Genomic DNA, 20,055 nt, shown 5'->3' with positions numbered 1-20,055 from the left:
GCCCCCCCTGCAATGACTCCCCCAGCTGGATCAGACACACGTGGGTTTATTAAGTACGGGGGGGGGGGGGGGGTGGAAGTTACTGCAAAGGAAGCAGGGCTGGTAAGTTACTAAGGCGGGGAGCGGGCAGGCTGTCTGGCTGCTGGGGGCATCGCCGGGGCTTCCTGCGTGCGTGTTCAGACTCAGCTTGGCTGGCACATTTGGCCAGAGCGGGTGCAGAGCTCACCTGGCATGCAGGGCCACCTGGGTCATGTGCCCCCCCCCCAGTGTGGCCAGGTCCCAGGGCCCCCCCAGCCTTGCTGGGCACGGGGGTGTGCGTGTGGTGGGGTGGGCTGCATGCCCCTGCCAGCAGCTCCTAGACGGCTGCTTGGCCAGAGAGACCAGGGCCGGAGAAACGGGGCCTTTCCCGTGGCATGCGCCTGGCTGCCGCTTTGTGCCCTGGTGGCCTTTGCTCACAGCTGCCCCCCTTCAGCCAGTCGCCTGCGCTCTGGGGCAGGATGGATGCTGCGGGGGTAGCCCAGGCAGGCGGGGGAGGGCGGCTTGGGGCCTGGTTCTAACCTGGCTGCAGCCGGCCTGGGTGGGAGCTATTCCTGCCTGACAGCCCTCTGCCCGCCCAGAGCCGGACGCTCCCACCGCCTGGGCTGGAGCCGGTCCCTGGCCTCCCTGCGTCTGGAGCCGGCAGCTCCCGCTCTGCGCAGCGGGTGGGTCTGGGCTCGGGGCCCAGGGGGTGCGCGGGCTGTGCAGCCAGCCTGGGGAGGAGGTGGTGGCCAGCCCGGGGAGCTGCAGGTCCCACGCTACCCGCCCCAGCCAGGGCATGGCATGCTGGGCCTGCAGCGGGTGCCTGGAGCCGTGCCACCCTGGGGGCGGGGGCCCCAGAAGCAGGGGGGGAAGCTGCTGCATCCTGTTAACTCCCCACCCCGCTTTCTGCAGGCCTCAACCGGCACTCGCTCTGACGGCGCCGGGATGTGTCGCTGCCACGTCCGTCTGGGCGCCCGGGCCGCCCCGCTGGGAGCGGAAGAGCAGCAGGACACGGGAAACCCGAGCGGCCGGCCGGAGCCCCGGAGCTGCACCTCGGCTTAGCGCCTGGCCCCGTGGCATGGGACATGCCTGCAGAGTCCAGCCCCTCCCCGCCCCCCAGCTCCTTCGCAAGCCAGACTGCTCGCCCCGCCTGCTCCCGCCGGGTGTGGGCCACGACCCTGCGTGCTCCCCTTGCCAGGGCTGGGACCCGCCCCTGCTGTCAGCGGGTGGTCGCGCCCCCCTGCGCGGGGGCCGAGGCGCTCACACTGCTTGGACACTGACCTTTGCCCCCTGGTGTGTTATTGTAGGGTAGCCCATGAACCCTGGCCCCGGCTGGTGATTGGCGGGGGGGGAGCCGGGTGGCTGGTTCTGATTCCTGGCTGCCTGTGGCCGTGCGCCTCCTGCTGAGTGTGTGAGAGCGCCTCCCTCGCACGCCCCAGGCTGGCATCCCCAGTGCTGCCCCGGGAACCCGCCCCGGGGCACCTCCCCAGAGCACTCTGCACCCTCGAGCGCCCGGCAGGGCTACCGGCACCCTGCTCCCCGGGCCGTGCCGGCTGCCCAGCCGCCACCCCGGCCCCCGCACTTGGGCCTAGCCGGCCCCTGCTCTGCAGCCAGCCCCAGGGCCCAAGTCCAGGGGGGAACATGAGGCAGAGCCAGCGCTGGGCAGGAACCCAGGAGCCAAAGGGGTGTGTGTGTGTTGGGGGGGTGCAGGGACACGTTGGGGCTTCTGCCTGGGGCAGACCCCACAGCCCCTCCCTGTGCCCAGCCTGGGCAGCCCAGGGGGAGATTTGAGCTTCCACGGTTACATGGGGCCCCTCCCTGGGAGCTGGAGCGACGCCCAGGCCGGGTGCCAGCCTCTGGGCGCGAGCTCTAGCTGGCCAAAGGGCCCTGCTAGGCAGCACAGGCCTGGGGGGCTGGAAATGAATGAACCACAATTGGTGTGGGGGGGCCAGGGGACAGAAATGCGTCAGGGCCTGGGCCCCCCAGCAGGCTCCTCCAAAGGAGACAGGAGCCCCCCAGCTGTCTGAGCACATGGGGACCCAGCGGGTACGGTCACTGCTGCGGGCATCAGCCAGACCCCTGCCCCACCCGGGGCATGGCCCGTCTCCCAGCTAAACGGACACCCCACGGCTGCTGCTCGGCCCTGCCAGCCGGATCCCTGCCCTGGTTCCATGGGGCTGCTGCCTTCACCGGGCCCAGCGGCGAGGTGGGGCAGAGCCATCGAGCCTCTCTGGCCTGGCGAGGGGCGGGCGCCGTGGGGCGGATGCCGCTGTAGGGCGGATGCCGACGGCGCCGTGGGGCAGATGCCGCTGTAGGGCGGATGCCGACGGCGCTGTGGGGCGGATGCTGACGACGCCGTGGGGCAGATGCCGCTGTAGAGCGGATGCCGACGGCGCTGTGGGGCGGATGCTGACGACGCCGTGGGGCAGATGCCGCTGTGGGGCGGATGCCGACGGCGCTGTGGGGCGGATGCTGACGACGCCGTGGGGCAGATGCCGCTGTAGGGCGGATGCCGACGGCGCCGTGGGGCAGATGCCGCTGTGGGGCGGATGCCGACGGCGCTGTGGGGCGGATGCTGACGACGCCGTGGGGCAGATGCCGCTGTGGGGCGGATGCCGACGGCGCTGTGGGGCGGATGCTGACGACGCCGTGGGGCAGATGCCGCTGTGGGGCGGATGCCGACGGTGCTGTGGGGCGGGTGCGCTCAGGGGGCCGGCTGCCGGGCAAGGAACTGCAGGTTGATGGGCCGGTTGGGCACCAGGACGATGCGGGAGAGGGGCGTCACCTCCTTGCTGTTGGGCTCCGGGCGCAGCTCGAACGTCTGGCTGATCTGTGGGGAGGAGACGCCTGGTCGCGTCCATGGCCGGAGCCCCCTCCCCAGGCTCTCTCCAGCCCCTCTCCCTCGGGCGCGTTCTCCCCCGTGGCCCTGCCACCAGCCCCCCTGGTGCCGGGAAGGGGGCATTCGGTGGGGTTCAGTCCCAGCAGGGGGAGGGGCCCAACCCCCCCAGGCAGAGGGTGTCCCTGAGACCAGGGGGGCCACACGCCCCATGGCTTCATTGCTCGGGGGCTGGGCACCTCTAGCTCCAGCCTGGCCACGCCCCCTCCGCCCGCCGGCCCCACGGGCCCCACTCACCCTGGCCAGAGCCAGGTGCATCTCCAGCTCAGCGATGCGGCGGCCCAGGCAGCCCCGGACCCCGTAGCCGAAGGGGATGGAGCTGAAGGGGTGGTGGGAAGAGCCGTGGCCCCGGAGCCAGCGCTGGGGCAGGAAGCGCTCGGGCTCCGGGAAGCTGGTCGCGTCGTGCGCCATCGCGTAGTGAGCCAGCACGAAGAGCGTCTGGGCAGCCGGACACAAGATGGTGAGAAACGTCCCCACGGCAACCCGGGCGCCCGGCAACGCACCGCGCCGCCTAGCAACCACCGGGGACCAGCCCGGGGGGGGGGTCTATGCCTGGCACGTGCTTAATTGCCAGCAGCCCTTGATGGGAGCCAGGCAGTCCTGCCCCCCCCCCCGCAGCCCTGCCAGTGCCCCTCATTCCCGACCTGCAGCCCCTGCCCCCAGCGCTGCCCCCCCCCAGCCCTGCCGGTGCCCCTCACTCCTGACCTGCAGCCCCTGCCCCCAGCGCTGCCCCCCCAGCCCTGCCAGTGCCCCCCACTCCCGACCTGCAGCCCTACCCCCAGCGCTGCCCCCCCCCCCGCAGCCCTGCCGGTGCCCCCCACTCCCGACCTGCAGCCCCTGCCCCCAGCACTGCCCCCCCAGCCCTGCCGGTGCCCCTCACTCCCGACCTGCAGCCCTACCCCCAGCGCTGCCCCCCCAGCCCTGCCGGTGCCCCTCACTCCCGACCTGCAGCCCTACCCCCAGCGCTGCCCCCCCAGCCCTGCCGGTGCCCCTCACTCCCAACCTGCAGCCGCTGCCCCCCCCCCAGCCCTGCCGGTGCCCCTCACTCCCGACCTGCAGCCCCTACCCCCAGCGCTGCCCCCCCCCAGCCCTGCCAGTGCCCCTCACTCCCGACCTGCAGCCCCTACCCCCAGCGCTGCCCCCCCAGCCCTGCCGGTGCCCCTCACTCCCGACCTGCAGCCCCTACCCCCAGCGCTGCCCCCCCAGCCCTGCCGGTGCCCCTCACTCCCGACCTGCACCCCCTGCCCCCAGCGCTGCCCCCCCAGCCCTGCCGGTGCCCCTCACTCCCGACCTGCACCCCCTGCCCCCAGCGCTGCCCCCCCCAGCCCTGCCAGTGCCCCCCACTCCCGACCTGCAGCCCCTGCCCCCAGCGCTGCCCCCCCAGCCCTGCCGGTGCCCCTCACTCCCGACCTGCAGCCCCTGCCCCCAGCGCTGCCCCCCTCCAGCCCTGCCAGTGCCCCTCACTCCTGCCCTGCAGCCCCTGCCAGCCCGCCCTTGGGCTCCCCCCACCCCCTGCTTTAGGCTTGTCCCCTTCCAAGCAGTTATCTGCTGTGCCCAATGGGGAGCAGCTTTTGTGCTGCCTTCACATGGGACATTAGTTCCTCCAGCCCCGTCCAGGGACCCGTCACCAGGGCAGCCGGGTCCCTGGACAGTCTGACCCGGCGGGGGGGGGGGGGGGGCAGACCAGGGACCCCCACTCACGTCCTTCGGGAAGCGATAGCCGCCGATGGCGATGTCCTTCTCCACGATGACCCTGGCGTTGGTGGGGACCACGGGGTACAGCCTGCGGCAGGGAGGCGAGAGGGGCCCGAGGGAGGGAGGAGAAAAGGGGGCTGCTGGCGAGGCAAAACCCCAGACCGCCTCTGGGCCCCTCCGGCCGGCTGCTGCTCTGCCAGCCCCGCGGGTACCCTGGGCACAGGCTGCTTGGCGGAGGCGCGAGAGGCTGGGGACCCGTCACAAACGTGCCAGGCGGGTGGCGCTGCCGTTTCCCAGCGCCCGGGCGCCTGGCCAGCTGCACCGTTTGCCTCTCTGTGTTGCCCCTGGCAGGGCGGGGCCATGAGCTCCGGGGCCCCGCTGGAGACAGGCAGGGAGAGCAGAGACCGGCTGCTGGGCTGGAGCCAGTGCCCTGGCTGCCACGCCGGCCTGGCACATACCCTGGTGGACTGGTTGGTCCCGGGTTCCGACTGGCACCGGGTGCAGAGCCGTGGCCCTGGGGCGTGGCTGGGGAGGGGGCCAAGGGGAGGTTAGTGAGTGCACGACACTGACGGAGCCCTCCCATCCGGGGCATGGTCCCACCCAAGATGCCATCCAGCTGGGGCGGGCGGCCCGCCATGGGGGGCCTCTCTCAGTAGCCCGACCGGGCCGGGGCTGTACCTGAGCGTCTCCTTGATCACGGCCCTCAGCAAGGGCATCTTGGCCAGATCCTCAGCGCTGGGGACCCGCTCTCTGGGCACGACGCTCTCCACCTCCTGGTGCAAGGAGGCCTGGATCGCTGGGTCCCGGGCCAGGTGGTAGAGAGCCCAGGACAGGGTGTTGGACGTCTGGGGGGTGACAGCAGAGCAGGGTGAGGGAGCCACATGGACACAAGCCAGGTCTCAGGGAGGGAAAGCAGGAGCAGGCTGTGACTGCCCAGACCCCCATGGAGGGGGGCCCATTGGGCCAGGCCCTGCCCACAGACAGTCGGGGCAGCTCCTGCCCTAAAGATCTCCCCATCGAAACAGACCAGACAAACAAAGGCTGGGAGGGGAAACTGAGGCCCAGAGGGGGCCACGACTCAGCTGTGGCAAGCCAAGAGTGGAATCCAGGCTGGCCTGCTGCCCTCCCCACGAGGCCCGACAGGCACTGAGCTCGTGGCGAGTGAGTTGCGCCTTTCCAGAGCCCCCCTCTCCCCAGCTGCCCTAGGGGGCCCTCCCCTCCCTGAGCAGCTCCTCCGCAAACAGCCCCCAGCCTGACCCGCCAGGGCCGGGAGGCGGCAGGAGCCCGGTGCCGTTTGGCCAGGCCTCCCTACCGTGTCCACGCCGGCCAGCAGCAGCTCGGCCACGCTGCCGTACACCTCCTCCGGCGTCAGCCTGCCGCTGGCCAGCAGGTAGCTCAGGTAGCCCGACACCTGCTCCCCCCGCTCCAGCTGCCCCTCCAGCTCCTCCGTCCTCTTGTCAATCAGCTTCTTGCCTGCAGGGCCAGAGAGTCCAGGCGGGTGAGGGCTGGCCCAGGGGGAGCTGGCTTGGGGGCATCGAGAGATGAGGTGGGTCGGGGTGGCTACAGGCCAGCCCCGGGCTATAGCCAGAGACCTTAGAGATGGGGGGGGCATGAATTCATTGCAGGGGCCAGCCAGGAGATTTCAACCCCCGAAGGGGCACTGGAGGGGCCAGGCTGGGAAGGCACCATGGCCAGGGCATGTTTCCAGCACCCCCAGCCATAGCTGCCTGGGGTGGAGTGGCTCCTTGTTGCCCCCCAGGGCAGACCGGGAGGGGGCGGGGGGCCTTGGCCATGAGACATAGAGCAGGTCGGTCTCCCTGTGCGGACTGTCCTGCCATGTAGCTGACTGGGATCTCAGCAGCCAGTGGGCCCGGGGGGGGGGGGGGAGGGAGCAGAGACCCCGAGGCAGCAGGATTGACTCCAGCTGCCTGGGACCCCTCCCGGCCAAAGGTTCCGTGTTAGCAACTCCCCCCGGACCCACAGACCCTTCCACCCCCCGGGGCCAAGAGCCCAGAACCCTGAACAGCCCCTGGCCCGAGCCCCTGAGACCAGCAGCTGGCCCGGGGCAGCCGGGGGTGTCTCAATTAAGGGTGGGGGGGGAAACGCGGATCCTGAGTAGGGTTGCCAGATGGTTTAACAAAAAATACCGAACACCCCCCCCCCCCCCAAAAAAAAACCACACTGGGAAAAAATTCTGTTGAGAGAAAAAAAAAAGGTGCTGCGCCTTTAAATGGCCGGCAGTTTTTTTTAACTGGCGGGGGGACCCGAGTAACGGACAGTTACGGACAGTCGGGGCGAACGCCAGACACCTGGCAACCCCCATCCTGGGCCCCCTGAAAACCAGCTGCTCTGCCGCAGGCTGATCCACGGGACCAAACGATTTCCCCTCCAGCCCCCTGCACTCTCTGTGCCGAGCAACGTGCGGTTCTTCCGCTAGAAACGTGTCCCGGGCCGGGCTCTTCCAAGGGCCTGGCCCCCGTCTCTGGGCAGAGAGTCTGCCGGGAGTGGGCAGGGCCAGGCCGGGGGGTCTGCCAGGGCCCTGCGCAGAGGGGGAGGGCTGCAAGCTGGGGCCTGGTTGCAGGGAGCTAACAGGTGGCAGTGCCGTGGTGCCGGGCACAGACCGAAGGCGAAGATGGTGTCCCAGCAGCTCAGGTAGCGGTTCCAGAAGGGCAGCAGCTCCCGGCTCCACTGAGGCAGGACGGTGGCGTAGATGGAGTTCTTCAGCATGAGGCCGATGGCGTCGATGAAACGCCGCGTCTCGGCGGGGATCTCCGGCTCCAGGCACCCGATGCGGGTCTCAAAGAGGATGTAGGAGATGCCTGGCGCGGAGGAGAGCAGAGGGGCTGGTACGGGGCAAGGGGCACAGGCCGGGGAGGGCTCCAGGGAAGCAGCACAAGGCTGCAGCAGGTCCGCGGGGACCCCAGAGCCCCACCCCTCCCCCCACGCCGCCCCCTTGCCACCTACCCTCCAGGGCGAATCTGTAGAGCAGGTTGGCCACGTCCCCCACCGAGACCCCCGAGGGGCTCGCCGCCCGCTCCGCCTGCAGCCGCGCCACCAGGTCCGTCACCACCTCGCCGATGGCCCCCGCGTACAGCACGGCCTCCGACGGCTTCAGCATCCGCTGGTTGAGAATCTGCCGCAGGCGGTACCAGCGTTCCCCTTCCCTGGCACAGGCAGAGGGCTCAGCTCCCGCCCACGCCAAGGGGCAGCTGGGGGAGGGATGCCGAGCCGCCCCCCCGCATGCTGGGACTGGCAGGGAACTCCCCCGAAACACTGGGATTCACCCTCCCCTCCCCCCCTCCGCAATTCCAGCCGCGCCCACTGCCTGCCCCCCGCAATGGCCAAATGGAGGTACCAGCCCCCACCCCTAGGCACTGCTGGCAGGTGCTGCCTGCGGCCGCATAGACCATGTCGGGTGCCCCCGCAACGCCGGGCGATGGGGTCAGCTGGGCCAGGGCACTAAAGCCCCCTGCTCCGGGGCGTAGGTTGGGCACCCTGCGGGCTGGTTACTCCCAAGGTGCCCACTGGGGCAGAAGGGCTCTTGCTCTTTCCGGGGAAGCAGCTGGCACTGCCCGCCACGCGGGCAAACCCCGTGTCAACCCTCCACCCGCCTGCTGCCCGTAACACCGGCCTGACTCTCTCTGGCCCTGGCAGGATCCCGCCCTGCCCCAGGCTCTGACCCCCACAGCAGCGCCAGGCCAAAGAGTTTCGCTCACGCACGGGCACCAGGCCTCAGCCCTGGCAAGGATCTGCCATGAGAATTTCACCCAAAGCAGCCCCATTGCCACGGTCCCCACACCCTCTGCCCAGCTGTCGGCTCCCAAATTCCCAGCTGCCTGACCAGCCACAAAACGGCTCCAACACCCACCTTTCCGCATGGGGAGGGGATGGGCCCTGCCCCTCGGTGCCCGGGACAGCGCGCTGCGGGCCCCCCAGAAGTAAGCCCCCCTCTTCTGAAAGACACCGGAGCTCAGCTTCTCCGCACACATGGAAACCGAGTGACATGGGCCCGGTGGGTTTTCCACAAGGGTTCCTGTTCCTGACCTGCGTCCGGTTCCCTAATCTCAACCCTCGCCCGCCTCCGGATGGACACAGAACCTGCCAGCCGGAGTTCCCCCAGGGAAGGACACGTGGGGAAAACCAGACAGCTCTGACTTTAGGGAGGAACAATCCGTGTCACACGCACAGAAGGGAAGTGACTGTCTAGGCAGGAGCCCTGCAGAAAGGGATCTAGGGGTCAGAGTGGCCCACAAGCTAAAGATGAGTCAGCAGTGTGATGCTATTGAACAAAGCCAACATGGTGTGGGCTGCATGAACAGGAGTGCTGTGAGCAAGACACAGAAGTCATTCTTCCGCTCTGCTCTGTGCTGATCAGGCCTCAGTTGCAGTGTTGTGTCCAGTTCTGGGCACCGCATCTCAGGAAAGAGGTGGAGAAATTGGAGACGGTCCAGAAAAGAGCAACAAGAAAGATGAAAGGTCTAGAGAACGTGAGCTAGGAGGGAGACTGAAAGAATTGGGCTTGTTTAGTTTGGAAAAGAGCAGGCTGAGCGGGGACAGGAGAGCAGTTTTCAGGTATCTAAAAGGGTGTTACAAGGAGGAAGGAGAAAAATTGTTCCCCTTGGCCTCTGAGGATAGAACAAGAAGCAAGGGGCGAAAATCGCAGCATGGGAGGTTGAGGTTGGACATTAGGGAAAACTTCCTGCCTGTCGGGGTAAACCCTGGGATAAGTTGCCCGGGGAGGTCGTGGAGTCTCCATCCCTGGAGATATTGAAGAGCAGGCTGGATAGACGCCTGTCAGGGATGGTCTAGATGGTGCTGGGTCCTGCTGCGAGGGCAGGGGACTGGACTCGCTGGCCTCGCAAGGTTCCTGCCAGTCCCAGTGCTCTGTGAGTCAATGGGTCGATGACCCACTCCCCCTGCCCGTCGCTCTCCGGACACACCTGGCATGTGGCCCTGCCTCCCGCGTACGGCAGGCCATGGGCGGCACTGGCTGCTCAGGGATCCAGCCCTGCCTGGCTGCGAGAGCCGGGGTGCACCCTCGGGACGGCTCACGCCGGGGCTGCAGGACTCACTCAGTGAAGGGGCCGTAGGGCAGCTGCCGGGTGTCCCGGTGCTCCTTCCACAGGGCCATGTCACTCCTCATGGGGTACTTCCCCTCCTGCCTCAGCAGCTGCTCCAGGAGCTCCGGGCTCCCCACGTTGACGTTCTTGTACATCCCAAAGGTGGATTTCCACATGGGGCCGTAGAGCTTCCGGAACAGCACCTGCAAGGCACGACGGCGGGTAGCCTTGGACCGCCGGGGGCCCGGGAGCAGTGCGGCACCCTGGCTTTGCCTGCCCAGTCCAGCACCCAGCCAGAACCCACCCCCCTGCGGCCTCAAGGTCCCCGTGCACGGGGCTACTCCCCCGCCCAGGAGGTTTGGGGGCAGGGCACATCTCAACTTTATGGGACCAACGAAAGCATCAGAGTCCACCAAGGTGGGTACTGGCGGAGTCCCACCCTGACTCTGGTTTTCCCTGGTAATGCCCGGGGGCTCGCACTGGCTGAGGTGACAGGACACAGGGGGCTGGTGTAAAGTGTCTAAGAACCGCCAGACGGGGTCGGAGCAAAGCCCCATCCAGCCCAGTGTCCTGTCTGCCCACAGCAGGGTGCCCCAGAGGGATTGAACACAACAGGGAATCGTCACGTGATCCCTCCCGTCATCCATTCCCAGCCTCTGACAAACAGAGGCCAGGGACACCATGCCTGGCTAACAGCCACCAATGGACCTAACCTCCGTGAATGTATCTAGTTCTTTTTAGAACCCTGGTAAAATCCTGGTCTTCACAACATCCTCCGGCGAGGAGTTCCACAGGTTGACTGTGCGCTGCGTGAAGAAAAACTTCCTTGGGTTTGTTTTAAACCTGCTGCCTGTTCATTTCATCGGGTGACCCCTAGTTCTTATGTTAAGGGAACAAGTCCCTCACGTTTCCTTCTTCACTTTCTCCAGACCCATCAGGATTTTATAGACCTCTCTCCTATGCCCTCCTTAGTCACCTCATTTAAGAGGCACGCCCTGTCACCACACCCAGGAGCTGTAGGTCAGAGGGGCTGAACGGCTAGCAAACCCCCACAATCTCGCTACCAACAGCCCCGGGCGCGCAGAACGGGCGAGTAGCAAACGCTCTGCCTATATTTGAGAAAGGCTCTCGGGGTGATTGGGGGAATCCCAGGTCTACCCAGCAAACTGGCTGAAAGAAATCTCCCCGGGTGCAGCGCCAAGCCGGGCCCGCTGCTCTCTGGCAGCTCTCTGCCTGTGACAAGAAAGGGTTGTGGTTTCTGTCCCCCGTGCAGGTGCTTGACTTTGTGCTACTGTTGTTGTGTCACCTGGTGACATTAGCGCAAAGTCAAGCACCTGCGGGGGGAGGGGGGGATGTAAACTACCCACAACGCTTCCACAAAACACCAATGTCCGTCGTTACGGCGCTGCCGGACTCCTCGCTGGTTTTGCAAATCTACTCTCACGCTTCCCGAAACTGACCGTATCAGCCTGACAAAGGGGCCCGGGCGTCACTGTTGACAGGGGAGATCTGGGCTGAAAGCGCAGCCGCCGGAAAAGAAAAAAAAACAAGCCACCACGATTTTCAGCTGCGTAAGGACAGGACTGGAGAATATTTCTGGGGACTCTGCTGCCTTTAGCTAACTCAGCAGCGCCGCCTCCCCTGGCTCCGGCGGGCAGCACCGCTCTGAAAGGAACAGCGGGAAGAGACAGAGCAGAGCCAACGGGCGAAATGGACGGACGACGAGGTTCCCACCCGCAGAGCGAGGCTGGGCCCCTTGGGGGAGGGCAGCTGGAGGGGGAGGCGGGACACAGGCGCACGGAGCAGCGAACAGAGAGAGGAGGCAGATCGGACACAAGGACCGTTCACCACCCGGAACGCCCGTCCGGGCAGGACGTTCCAAAGTTGTCTCTGGGGTTCGGGCACTTTGCTCTGGACGCTGCCAGAGACGGGGCCCAGATCTCGGTGTGAGCCAGCCAGACAATGCCCCTGTCGCATTACAGGCCATTACGGCTGAGACCGACGCTGGGAAACATCGGGTTCAGTGGAGGTCAAGGCCCTATGTACCTTTGATCTGTCCCCCGGTCCCTGCCAATTTCACAATCGAGGGTCCAACCTTAAGCACACAGCCCTCCGAGCCCTCAGGAGTCTGCTACGGGGTCAAGGCCGACGCTGGGCAAAAGCACATTACACAGCCCCGGGCAAAGCCAAACTAAAAGGCCTTTCCCCCTCAGCTGATGAGTTTGCAGGGGCCCGGAGCCTTATTCGGAAACATGCGAGCGGGACCCTGCAGGCGCAGATGAGGCCACGGCTATTCCCTCCTGAGCCAGGCCTCACGGCCTCTTGCAGCTGCTGCATCAGGACACACCAAGGTTGCAAAATCCAACCTCTCCCAGGCTCCCCTCTCGGGCTACGCTCCCGCCGGGGCCTTTGTCTAGGGAGCGGGCGCGATGGCCCCCTGCAGAGGCACAGAACAACCACTGCAGGAGCGAAAGGAGCCAGGTCACCGGCCGACAGGCGTGCGCACGAGTTGGCCGTTCGCCATCACGCTTCCCCTCCCTGCTCGCCATCGGGGGGTTTGCCTGCCGGTGTAGCGACCTCGTTCCGTTCCCCGCAGGCTGGACGCAGACACAGCGAGGCACACGGGGCCACGCTCCTGCCGGGAGTGGTTCTCACCCACACACACGTCTATCGGCTTCCTGCTGCGAGCAAGGACGTGCAGCGCTGGATGTGTCCATTTCACTGACAGAATCACCCTCTCTCAAGCCTACAAAACAGCCAGACTGGGTCAGAGCAAAGGTCCATCCAGCCTAGTGTCCTGTCTGCCACAGTGGCCAGTGCCAGGTGCTCCAGAGGGAGGGAACAGAACAGGTAATCATCACATGATCCGTCTCCTGTCACCCATTCCCAGCCTCTAACAAACAGAGGCCAGGGGCACCATCCCTACCTGTCTTGGCTAACAGTCATTGATGGACCTGCCCTCCATAAACTTATCTGGCTCTTTTTTCAACCCTGTTACAGTCTTGGACTTCGAATCCTCTGGCAAGGAGTTCCACAGGTTAACAATGCACCGCGTGAAGTAAAACTTCCTTCCGTTTGTTTTGAACCTGCTGCCTGTTTATTTCTTTTGGCGCCCCCTAGATCGTGCGTTATGGGAATGAGTCCATCACTTTTCCTCACTCGCTTTCGCCACATCAGTGCTGAGTTTATAGACCTCTCTCCTATCCCCCCTCATAGAATCATAGGACTGGAAGGGACCTCAGTCTCCTCTTTTCCAAGCTGAAACGTCCCTCTTCTATTCATCTTTCCTCACAGGGCAGCCATTCCAAACTTCTCCTCATTTTTGCTGCCCTGTTCTCCGATGCCCTGTTCCAAGGAATTTCCCCATTCACCCCAACTTGAAAAGCAACCTAGCAACCTCAGTGCAGTCAGCCTGCTGGGAAGTGGGATTATTTTGCCTGACAAGTGACAAGGCGGATATGTGCTTGGCTGAAAGGCACGCAGGAGGGAGGCTGTGTAAACCCTGAGTCTGCTCATTACAGTTTGTGTGGGCTCAGGATGTCACTTGCTCTCAACAAAACAAGTGGGATGGCCAAACATATCAAGGTCTCTGCTAGATTCTTATTGCTGAGTAGCTAATTTATCTCTTTCTCTCGTCAGCTGTAATCACAGGGAAACGCCCCCAGCTTCTTACGGGCTCCTGCCTTTGCTATGGGAGGTGTTGAAGGACAAAACTGTAACTGGGTTAAAAAAGAACTAGGTAAATTCCCGGCGGACAGGTCCGGCACTGGGTAGGAGCCAAGCTGCTCAGACGTGCAACTGCACGCTCCACGGATCCCTGCGCCCCCGAGTGCCCGACAATGGGACAGATCACTCGATGATTGTTCTGCTCTGAGAATTTGCCCTGGAGCATCTGGCACCAGCCACTGTTGGGAGCTGGGTCAGACCAGTGGCTCACCCCACCCTGTAACCTAAGGTGGCTGCTCTTCAACAAAACAGAACTCAGGAAATCCCCAGGCAAGAAACGTTGTTAAGCTGGAGTTCAGCTTTGGACCTTCTCGAGTGCTACTGAGTTTTGAAAGCGTCTGAAAAGAGCATCCCTGTTTCAAGCTTGCTCTCTCCCACTCCCTGTGAGTTGGCGGGGGATACACTAGATCAGTGGTTCTCACCTGGGGTACCCCTGGGGTACAGAGATCTGACCCCGCTCCAGTTTATCAACCTCGTGGAACGGTGGGCACCAGGCTTGGGGGCAGGATCATAAGAACATAAGAACGGCCAGACTGGGTCAGACCAAAGGTCCATCCAGCCCACGATCCTGTCTGCCCACAGGATCTGCCAGGAGCCCTTTAGGGAGGGAACACAACAGGGAATCGTCACATGATCCCTCCCTGTCACCCATTCCCAGCCCCTGACAAACAGAGGTCAGGGACACCCTCCCTGCCCATCCTGACCTAATCTCCGTGGGAATTTATCTAGCTCTTTTTGGAACCCTGTTAAAGTCCTGGTCTTCACCACATCCTCTGGCGAGGAGTTCCACAGGTTAACTGTGCACTGGGTGAAGAAAAACTTCCTTGGGTTTGTTTTAAACCTGCTGCCTGTTCATTTCATTTGGTGCCCCCTAGTTCTTGTGTAATGAGAAGAAGTAACTAACTCTTCTTTATTCACTGTCTCCACACCAGGCATGATTTTATAGACCTCTAGCATATTCCCCCTTCAGTCGCCTCTTTTCTAAGATGAAAAGTCCCAGTCCTTTTTAATCTCTCTTCACATGGGAACCCCTCATTATTTTTGTTGCCCTTTTCTGAACTTTTTCCAATGCCAAGAGATCTTTTTTGAGATAAGGCGACCACATCTGGACGCAGTATTCAAGCTGTGGGCGTACCATGAACTTATACAGAGGCAATAAGATATTCTCTGTCTTATTCTCCAACCCTTTTTAATGATTCCCAACATGCTCTTTGCTTTTTTCACTGCCGCTGCACACGGAGGGGTGTTTTCAGAGAACTCTCCACAGTGACTCTAAGAGCTCTCTCTCTCGAGTTGTTGTAGCTAAATTAGTCCCCATCATATTGTAGGTAGAGCTGGGATGGCTTTTTCCAACGTGCGTTACTTTGCATTTATCAACATTACAATTCATCTGCCATTTCGTTGCATAATCACCGAGTTTTGTAACCCAGCCGCCAGGGATGCCAACCCTCAGAAATTTCATTTACGGACAAAATGGGAAAAATTTACGGACAAATTGTTTACGGACATAATTTTTAGATTATATTAAGACGACATAAATGGCCCAAAGTGAAAACCAATCGTTGTTATTCATACATCACAGGAACAATATGCTATTTAACTCACTAATTTAGTTAGTCATGGTCCTGGATCATGTGATTCATGTTATATCACCTCAACTATTGAGCTAAATAAACAACTAAAATATCCAATTTCCGCAGCAAACTGGCTGAAGCAGCACAGAAGAAATTTAATCGCTGCTTTTTGAAATTTGAATTGCTGCTTTTTGAAATTTTATTGCACTTTTATGAAATTTACAGACACCTACATTTTTTTACAGACTTGACGGACATGTCCAATTTCGGCTAATTTTTTACAGACTGTCCGTAAGCGTACTGACGGTTGGCAACCCTGCCAGCAGCGGTGGCACAGTGCCTGGTCCACATCTCTTCTCTGCTCCTCCGCAAGACCCCCTGCTCACGCAGGCCAAGGTCACACAAACCCCTCCGGCTGCGCTGGGGGTCATGATCAGCTGAGGAGCCATCCTGCCCCCAAACCTTCTCCAGGGCCCCCAGCCTGGGTGTCTGGCCTGCGCTGTGTTCCCAGGTGTGTGACCAAGTCCGACCCACCAACCGCCGGGACCCCACCACTGCCCCCCCTTGCACGTGGGGCTCCCGCCCCTCTGCTCCTGCGGCCAAGTCCTCAGTGTCACCTGCCCCCGTCAATGCACAACCTGGGCCCCTTCTGCGCCTGCGGCTAGTGACAAGACCAGCCCTGGCCCCTGAGGCTCTTGCTCTCTCGTCCTGTAACCGCAGGAGAGTCGCACCTGCTTTGCTCGGGCCATGCTAGGCTGGTGGAGATGGCTCGGGGTTCAGGGAGTGGGGAGGGTTGGGACGGTCCTTGGTGCCCGGCTGGGTCTGGGCCCAGCCTCCCAACAATGTGCGCCCTGCCGCCCCACCGTGTACCCCACTCCCAGCCCGCGCCCTGCCCCCCCACCGTGTACCCCACTCCCAGCCCGCGCCCTGCCCCCCCACCGTGTACCCCACTCCCAGCCCGCGCCCTGCCGCCCCACCGTGTACCCCACTCCCAGCCCGCGCCCTGCCCCCCCACCGTGTACCCCACTCCCAGCCCGCGCCCTGCCCCCCCACCGTGTACCCCACTCCCAGCCCGCGCCCTGCCGCCCCACCGTGTACCCCACTCCCAGCCCGCGCCCTGCCGCCCCACCGTGTACCCCACTCCCAGCCCGTGCCCTGCCGCCCCACCGTGTACCCCACTCCCAGCCCGTGCCCTGCACCCCACCGTGTACCCCACTCCCAGCCCGCGCCCTGCCCCCCACCGTGTACCCCACTCCCAGCCCGCGCCCTGCCCCCCCACCGTGTACCCCACTCCCAGCCCGCGCCCTGCCGCCCCACCGTGTACCCCACTCCCAGCCCGTGCCCTGCCGCCCCACCGTGTACCCCACTCCCAGCCCGTGCCCTGCCGCCCCACCGTGTACCCCACTCCCAGCCCGCGCCCTGCCGCCCCACCGTGTACCCCACTCCCAGCCCGCGCCCTACACCCCACTGTGTACCCCACTCCCAGCCCGCGCCCTGCCCCCCCCACCGTGTACCCCACTCCCAGCCCGTGCCCTGCCCCCCCACCGTGTATCCCACTCCCAGCCCGTGCCCTGCCGCCCCACCGTGTACCCCACTCCCAGCCCGTGCCCTGCCGCCCCACCGTGTACCTCACTCCCAGCCCGCGCCCTGCCCCCCCACCGTGTACCCCACTCCCAGCCCGCGCCCTGCCGCCCCACCGTGTATCCCACTCCCAGCCCGCGCCCTGCCGCCCCACCGTGTACCCCACTCCCAGCCCGCGCCCTGCCGCCCCACCGTGTACCCCACTCCCAGCCCGCGCCCTGCCCCCCCACCGTGTATCCCACTCCCAGCCCGCGCCCTGCCCCCCCACCGTGTATCCCACTCCCAGCCCGTGCCCTGCCGCCCCACCGTGTACCCCACTCCCAGCCCGCGCCCTGCCGCCCCACCGTGTACCCCACTCCCAGCCCGTGCCCTGCCCCCCCCACCGTGTACCCCACTCCCAGCCCGCGCCCTGCTGCCCCACCGTGTATCCCACTCCCAGCCCGCGCCCTGCCGCCCCGCCGTGTACCCCACTCCCAGCCCGTGCCCTGCCGCCCCACCGTGTACCCCACTCCCAGCCCGTGCCCTGCACCCCACCGTGTACCCCACTCCCAGCCCGTGCCCTGCCGCCCCACCGTGTACCCCACTCCCAGCCCGTGCCCTGCCGCCCCGCCGTGTACCCCACTCCCAGCCCGCGCCCTGCCGCCCCACCGTGTACCCCACTCCCAGCCCGCGCCCTGCCGCCCCACCGTGTACCCCACTCCCAGCCCGTGCCCTGCACCCCACCGTGTACCCCACTCCCAGCCCGTGCCCTGCCGCCCCACCGTGTACCCCACTCCCAGCTCCCAGCCCGTGCCCTGCACCCCACCGTGTACCCCACTCCCAGCCCGTGCCCTGCCCCCCCCACCGTGTACCCCACTCCCAGCTCCCAGCCCGTGCCCTGCACCCCACCGTGTACCCCACTCCCAGCCCGCGCCCTGCGCCCCACCGTGTACCCCACTCCCAGCCCGCGCCCTGCCGCCCCACCATGTACCCCACTCCCAGCCCGCGCCCTGCCGCCCCACCGAGTGCCCCCCGCCCAGCCCCCAGCCCGTGCCCTGCGCCCCACCCAGTGCCCCCCGCCCAGCCCCCAGCCCGTGCCCTGCGCCCCACCCAGTGCCCCCCGCCCAGCCCCCAGCCCGTGCCCTGCCGCCCCACCCAGTGCCCCCCGCCCAGCCCCCAGCTCGTGCCCTGCCACCCCACCGTGTACCCCACTCCCAGCCCGTGCCCTGCCGCCCCACCGTGTACCCCACTCCCAGCCCGCGCCCTGCCCCCCCACCGTGTACCCCACTCCCAGCCCGTGCCCTGCCGCCCCACCGTGTACCCCACTCCCAGCTCCCAGCCCGCGCCCTGCCCCCCACCGAGTGCCCCCCGCCCAGCCCCCAGGCCGTGCCCTGCCGCCCCACCCAGTGCCCCCCGCCCAGCCCCCAGCCCGTGCCCTGCCGCCCCACCCAGTGCCCCCCGCCCAGCCCCCAGCCCGTGCCCTGCGCCCCACCCAGTGCCCCCCGCCCAGCCCCCAGCCCGTGCCCTGCGCCCCACCCAGTGCCCCCCACCCAGCCCCCAGCCCGTGCCCTGCCGCCCCACCCAGTGCCCCCCGCCCAGCCCCCAGCCCGTGCCCTGCCGCCCCACCCAGTGCCCCCCGCCCAGCCCCCAGCCCGTGCCCTGCCGCCCCACCGAGTGCCCCCCGCCCAGCCCCCAGCCCGTGCCCTGCGCCCCACCCAGTGCCCCCCGCCCAGCCCCCAGCCCGTGCCCTGCCACCCCACCGTGTACCCCACTCCCAGCCCGTGCCCTGCGCCCCACCCAGTGCCCCCCGCCCAGCCCCCAGCCCGTGCCCTGCGCCCCACCCAGTGCCCCCCGCCCAGCCCCCAGCCCGTGCCCTGCCACCCCACCGTGTACCCCACTCCCAGCCCGTGCCCTGCGCCCCACCCAGTGCCCCCCGCCCAGCCCCCAGCCCGGGCCGCACCTGCAGCTGGTGCGTGTGCAGCAGGTAGCCGCGCAGGAAGAGCCAGTAGACGGAGCGGAGCAGCCCCGGCCCCGGCAGCTCCTCGGGGCCCTTGAGCCGCCCTTCGCCCTGCGTCGCGGCGGCGGCCCCGGCCGCGCTGGTTCGGTCCCTCCGGGCCGGCTCGAGACGCTGGGCCCCAGCCAGAGGCTGCAGCCAGCGGCGCAGGGGGAGCCCCGCAGCGCGGCGCCCGCCACCCGGCCCCGCCATCGCCCCTCTGCGGAGCCCAGCGAGGCGGCCCGGGGCGGAGCCGGCACCCGGGGCTGGCAGAGGAAGAGGTGGGGCGGGCGGGAACAGCGGGGGGGGGGGGGGGGCAGCGAGGCGGGGGGGGATTTGGAGGGGGTGAGGAAGACGGGATCTGGCTGGGGGGGGGGGGGGCTCAAGCTGCCCAGAGCAGAGTCCCTGCTGGGAATGGTCCCCACCCCCAGCCTCTCCCCATAAGCCTCTCCCCACCAGTGCCCTGCCTGCTCCCCTTGTCCAGCGCCGTGGGGTGCCCTTCACCCGCTCTGGGCCACGCACATTCCAGGACTGGGAGCATCTGACACCCCTTTGTTGTGCTTAAAAGAAGCACCCGGGATCTTTTTCAGGGGGAGAAGGCAACAGGCCACATGTATTGACCATCCATAGATCAATCCACACTTATCATATGACACATGACACATGACACACTCGCACACGCACACGCACACTCACACGCACACGCACACGCACACGCCGTCTTGTTGTTACCAAAAGTTGCTCCCCCTAACTGCACCGGCTAGGTGAGTTAGATGGGGGAGGGGTGGAGCCGGGCTTCTGCCGATCCGGATCGATGCCCCCATGTAGACAAGACGAAAACCCAGGATCCCTCTGCAAGATGCCTCCTATTTACCCCTCTCGTGCAGCCAATTAGTCATCACCTGGCCTTTCTTAATGCTGCTTCAGAGAGAGTCCTTCCAAGGGCAGGCACTTGCTGCTGGACTCCCAAGGCGTCTGTCTGTCCAGTCTTCTTCATGAGCTCACTTTGCAGGGATTGTCTTGGGTCTGGCTCCCAGACTTTCTCCACCCTGGCAACTGCTGCTGGAGGTGCTCCCCTTTCAGTCCCCATTCACACCTCATTCATTCCAACAGGACCATCAAGGAAAGGGGAGAGCTCAAAAGACATTTTTTCTTACAAGGTCTAGATCTCTTAATACAAAGTTCTAGGATAAATGTTCCAGAGATTCTATACGAACACTGAACAAAGATAGATCGAAAAGGACAAGATCTTAATAGAAAATATAATATTACAGGGATTTCTCCACCTCCCTATATCTGTTCCTTAAGACCGGCTGAAGTTTTTTTAAATTGTGCTTGGTTCTGTTACAGCAACTGAAGAAGTCAGGTTAAAACTTAAACAGTTACAGGTTTATTGAGGAAGCTTATAAATCATATGGTTGCAATGGCTATTGTTCTGTTTCTTAACTGTTAGCAAAATATAGATCTTAAAAATGGTTACAAAGAAGATAAAGATAGAAAAATAGAAATAATGGTACCAAGTAACAGCTTACT

At 64.9% G+C, this 20,055-nt stretch overlaps 1 protein-coding gene across 2 annotated transcripts; it reads right to left on the bottom strand.

Annotated features, from left to right (window-relative positions):
- Positions 1-30: 30 nt before the first annotated feature.
- On the bottom strand, positions 31-18,761 carry CYP27A1 (cytochrome P450 family 27 subfamily A member 1). Of its 2 annotated transcripts, XM_075932953.1 has the most exons (10): positions 18,490-18,761; positions 9,682-9,872; positions 7,574-7,773; positions 7,231-7,428; positions 5,922-6,082; positions 5,288-5,454; positions 4,616-4,697; positions 3,152-3,352; positions 2,675-2,848; positions 31-2,588 (listed from the first exon to the last, which is right to left on the bottom strand). In XM_075932953.1, exons 1-9 carry the CDS (start codon positions 18,733-18,735, stop codon positions 2,723-2,725), a joined length of 1,572 nt encoding a protein of 523 aa, XP_075789068.1. In that variant the 5' UTR covers positions 18,736-18,761; the 3' UTR covers positions 31-2,588; positions 2,675-2,722. The 2 variants fall into 2 exon arrangements, with proteins under 2 accessions (XP_075789068.1, XP_075789067.1); XM_075932952.1 differs by having other exon boundaries at positions 31-2,848; positions 18,490-18,760.
- Between the last annotated feature and the right edge of the window lie 1,294 nt (positions 18,762-20,055).

Source organism: Pelodiscus sinensis, chromosome 7, assembly GCF_049634645.1.
Source record: "Pelodiscus sinensis isolate JC-2024 chromosome 7, ASM4963464v1, whole genome shotgun sequence".
Classification (NCBI taxonomy): Eukaryota; Metazoa; Chordata; order Testudines; family Trionychidae; genus Pelodiscus; species Pelodiscus sinensis.
Note: the sequence above shows the minus strand (reverse complement) of the source record. Positions and strands in the feature narration are given on the sequence as shown.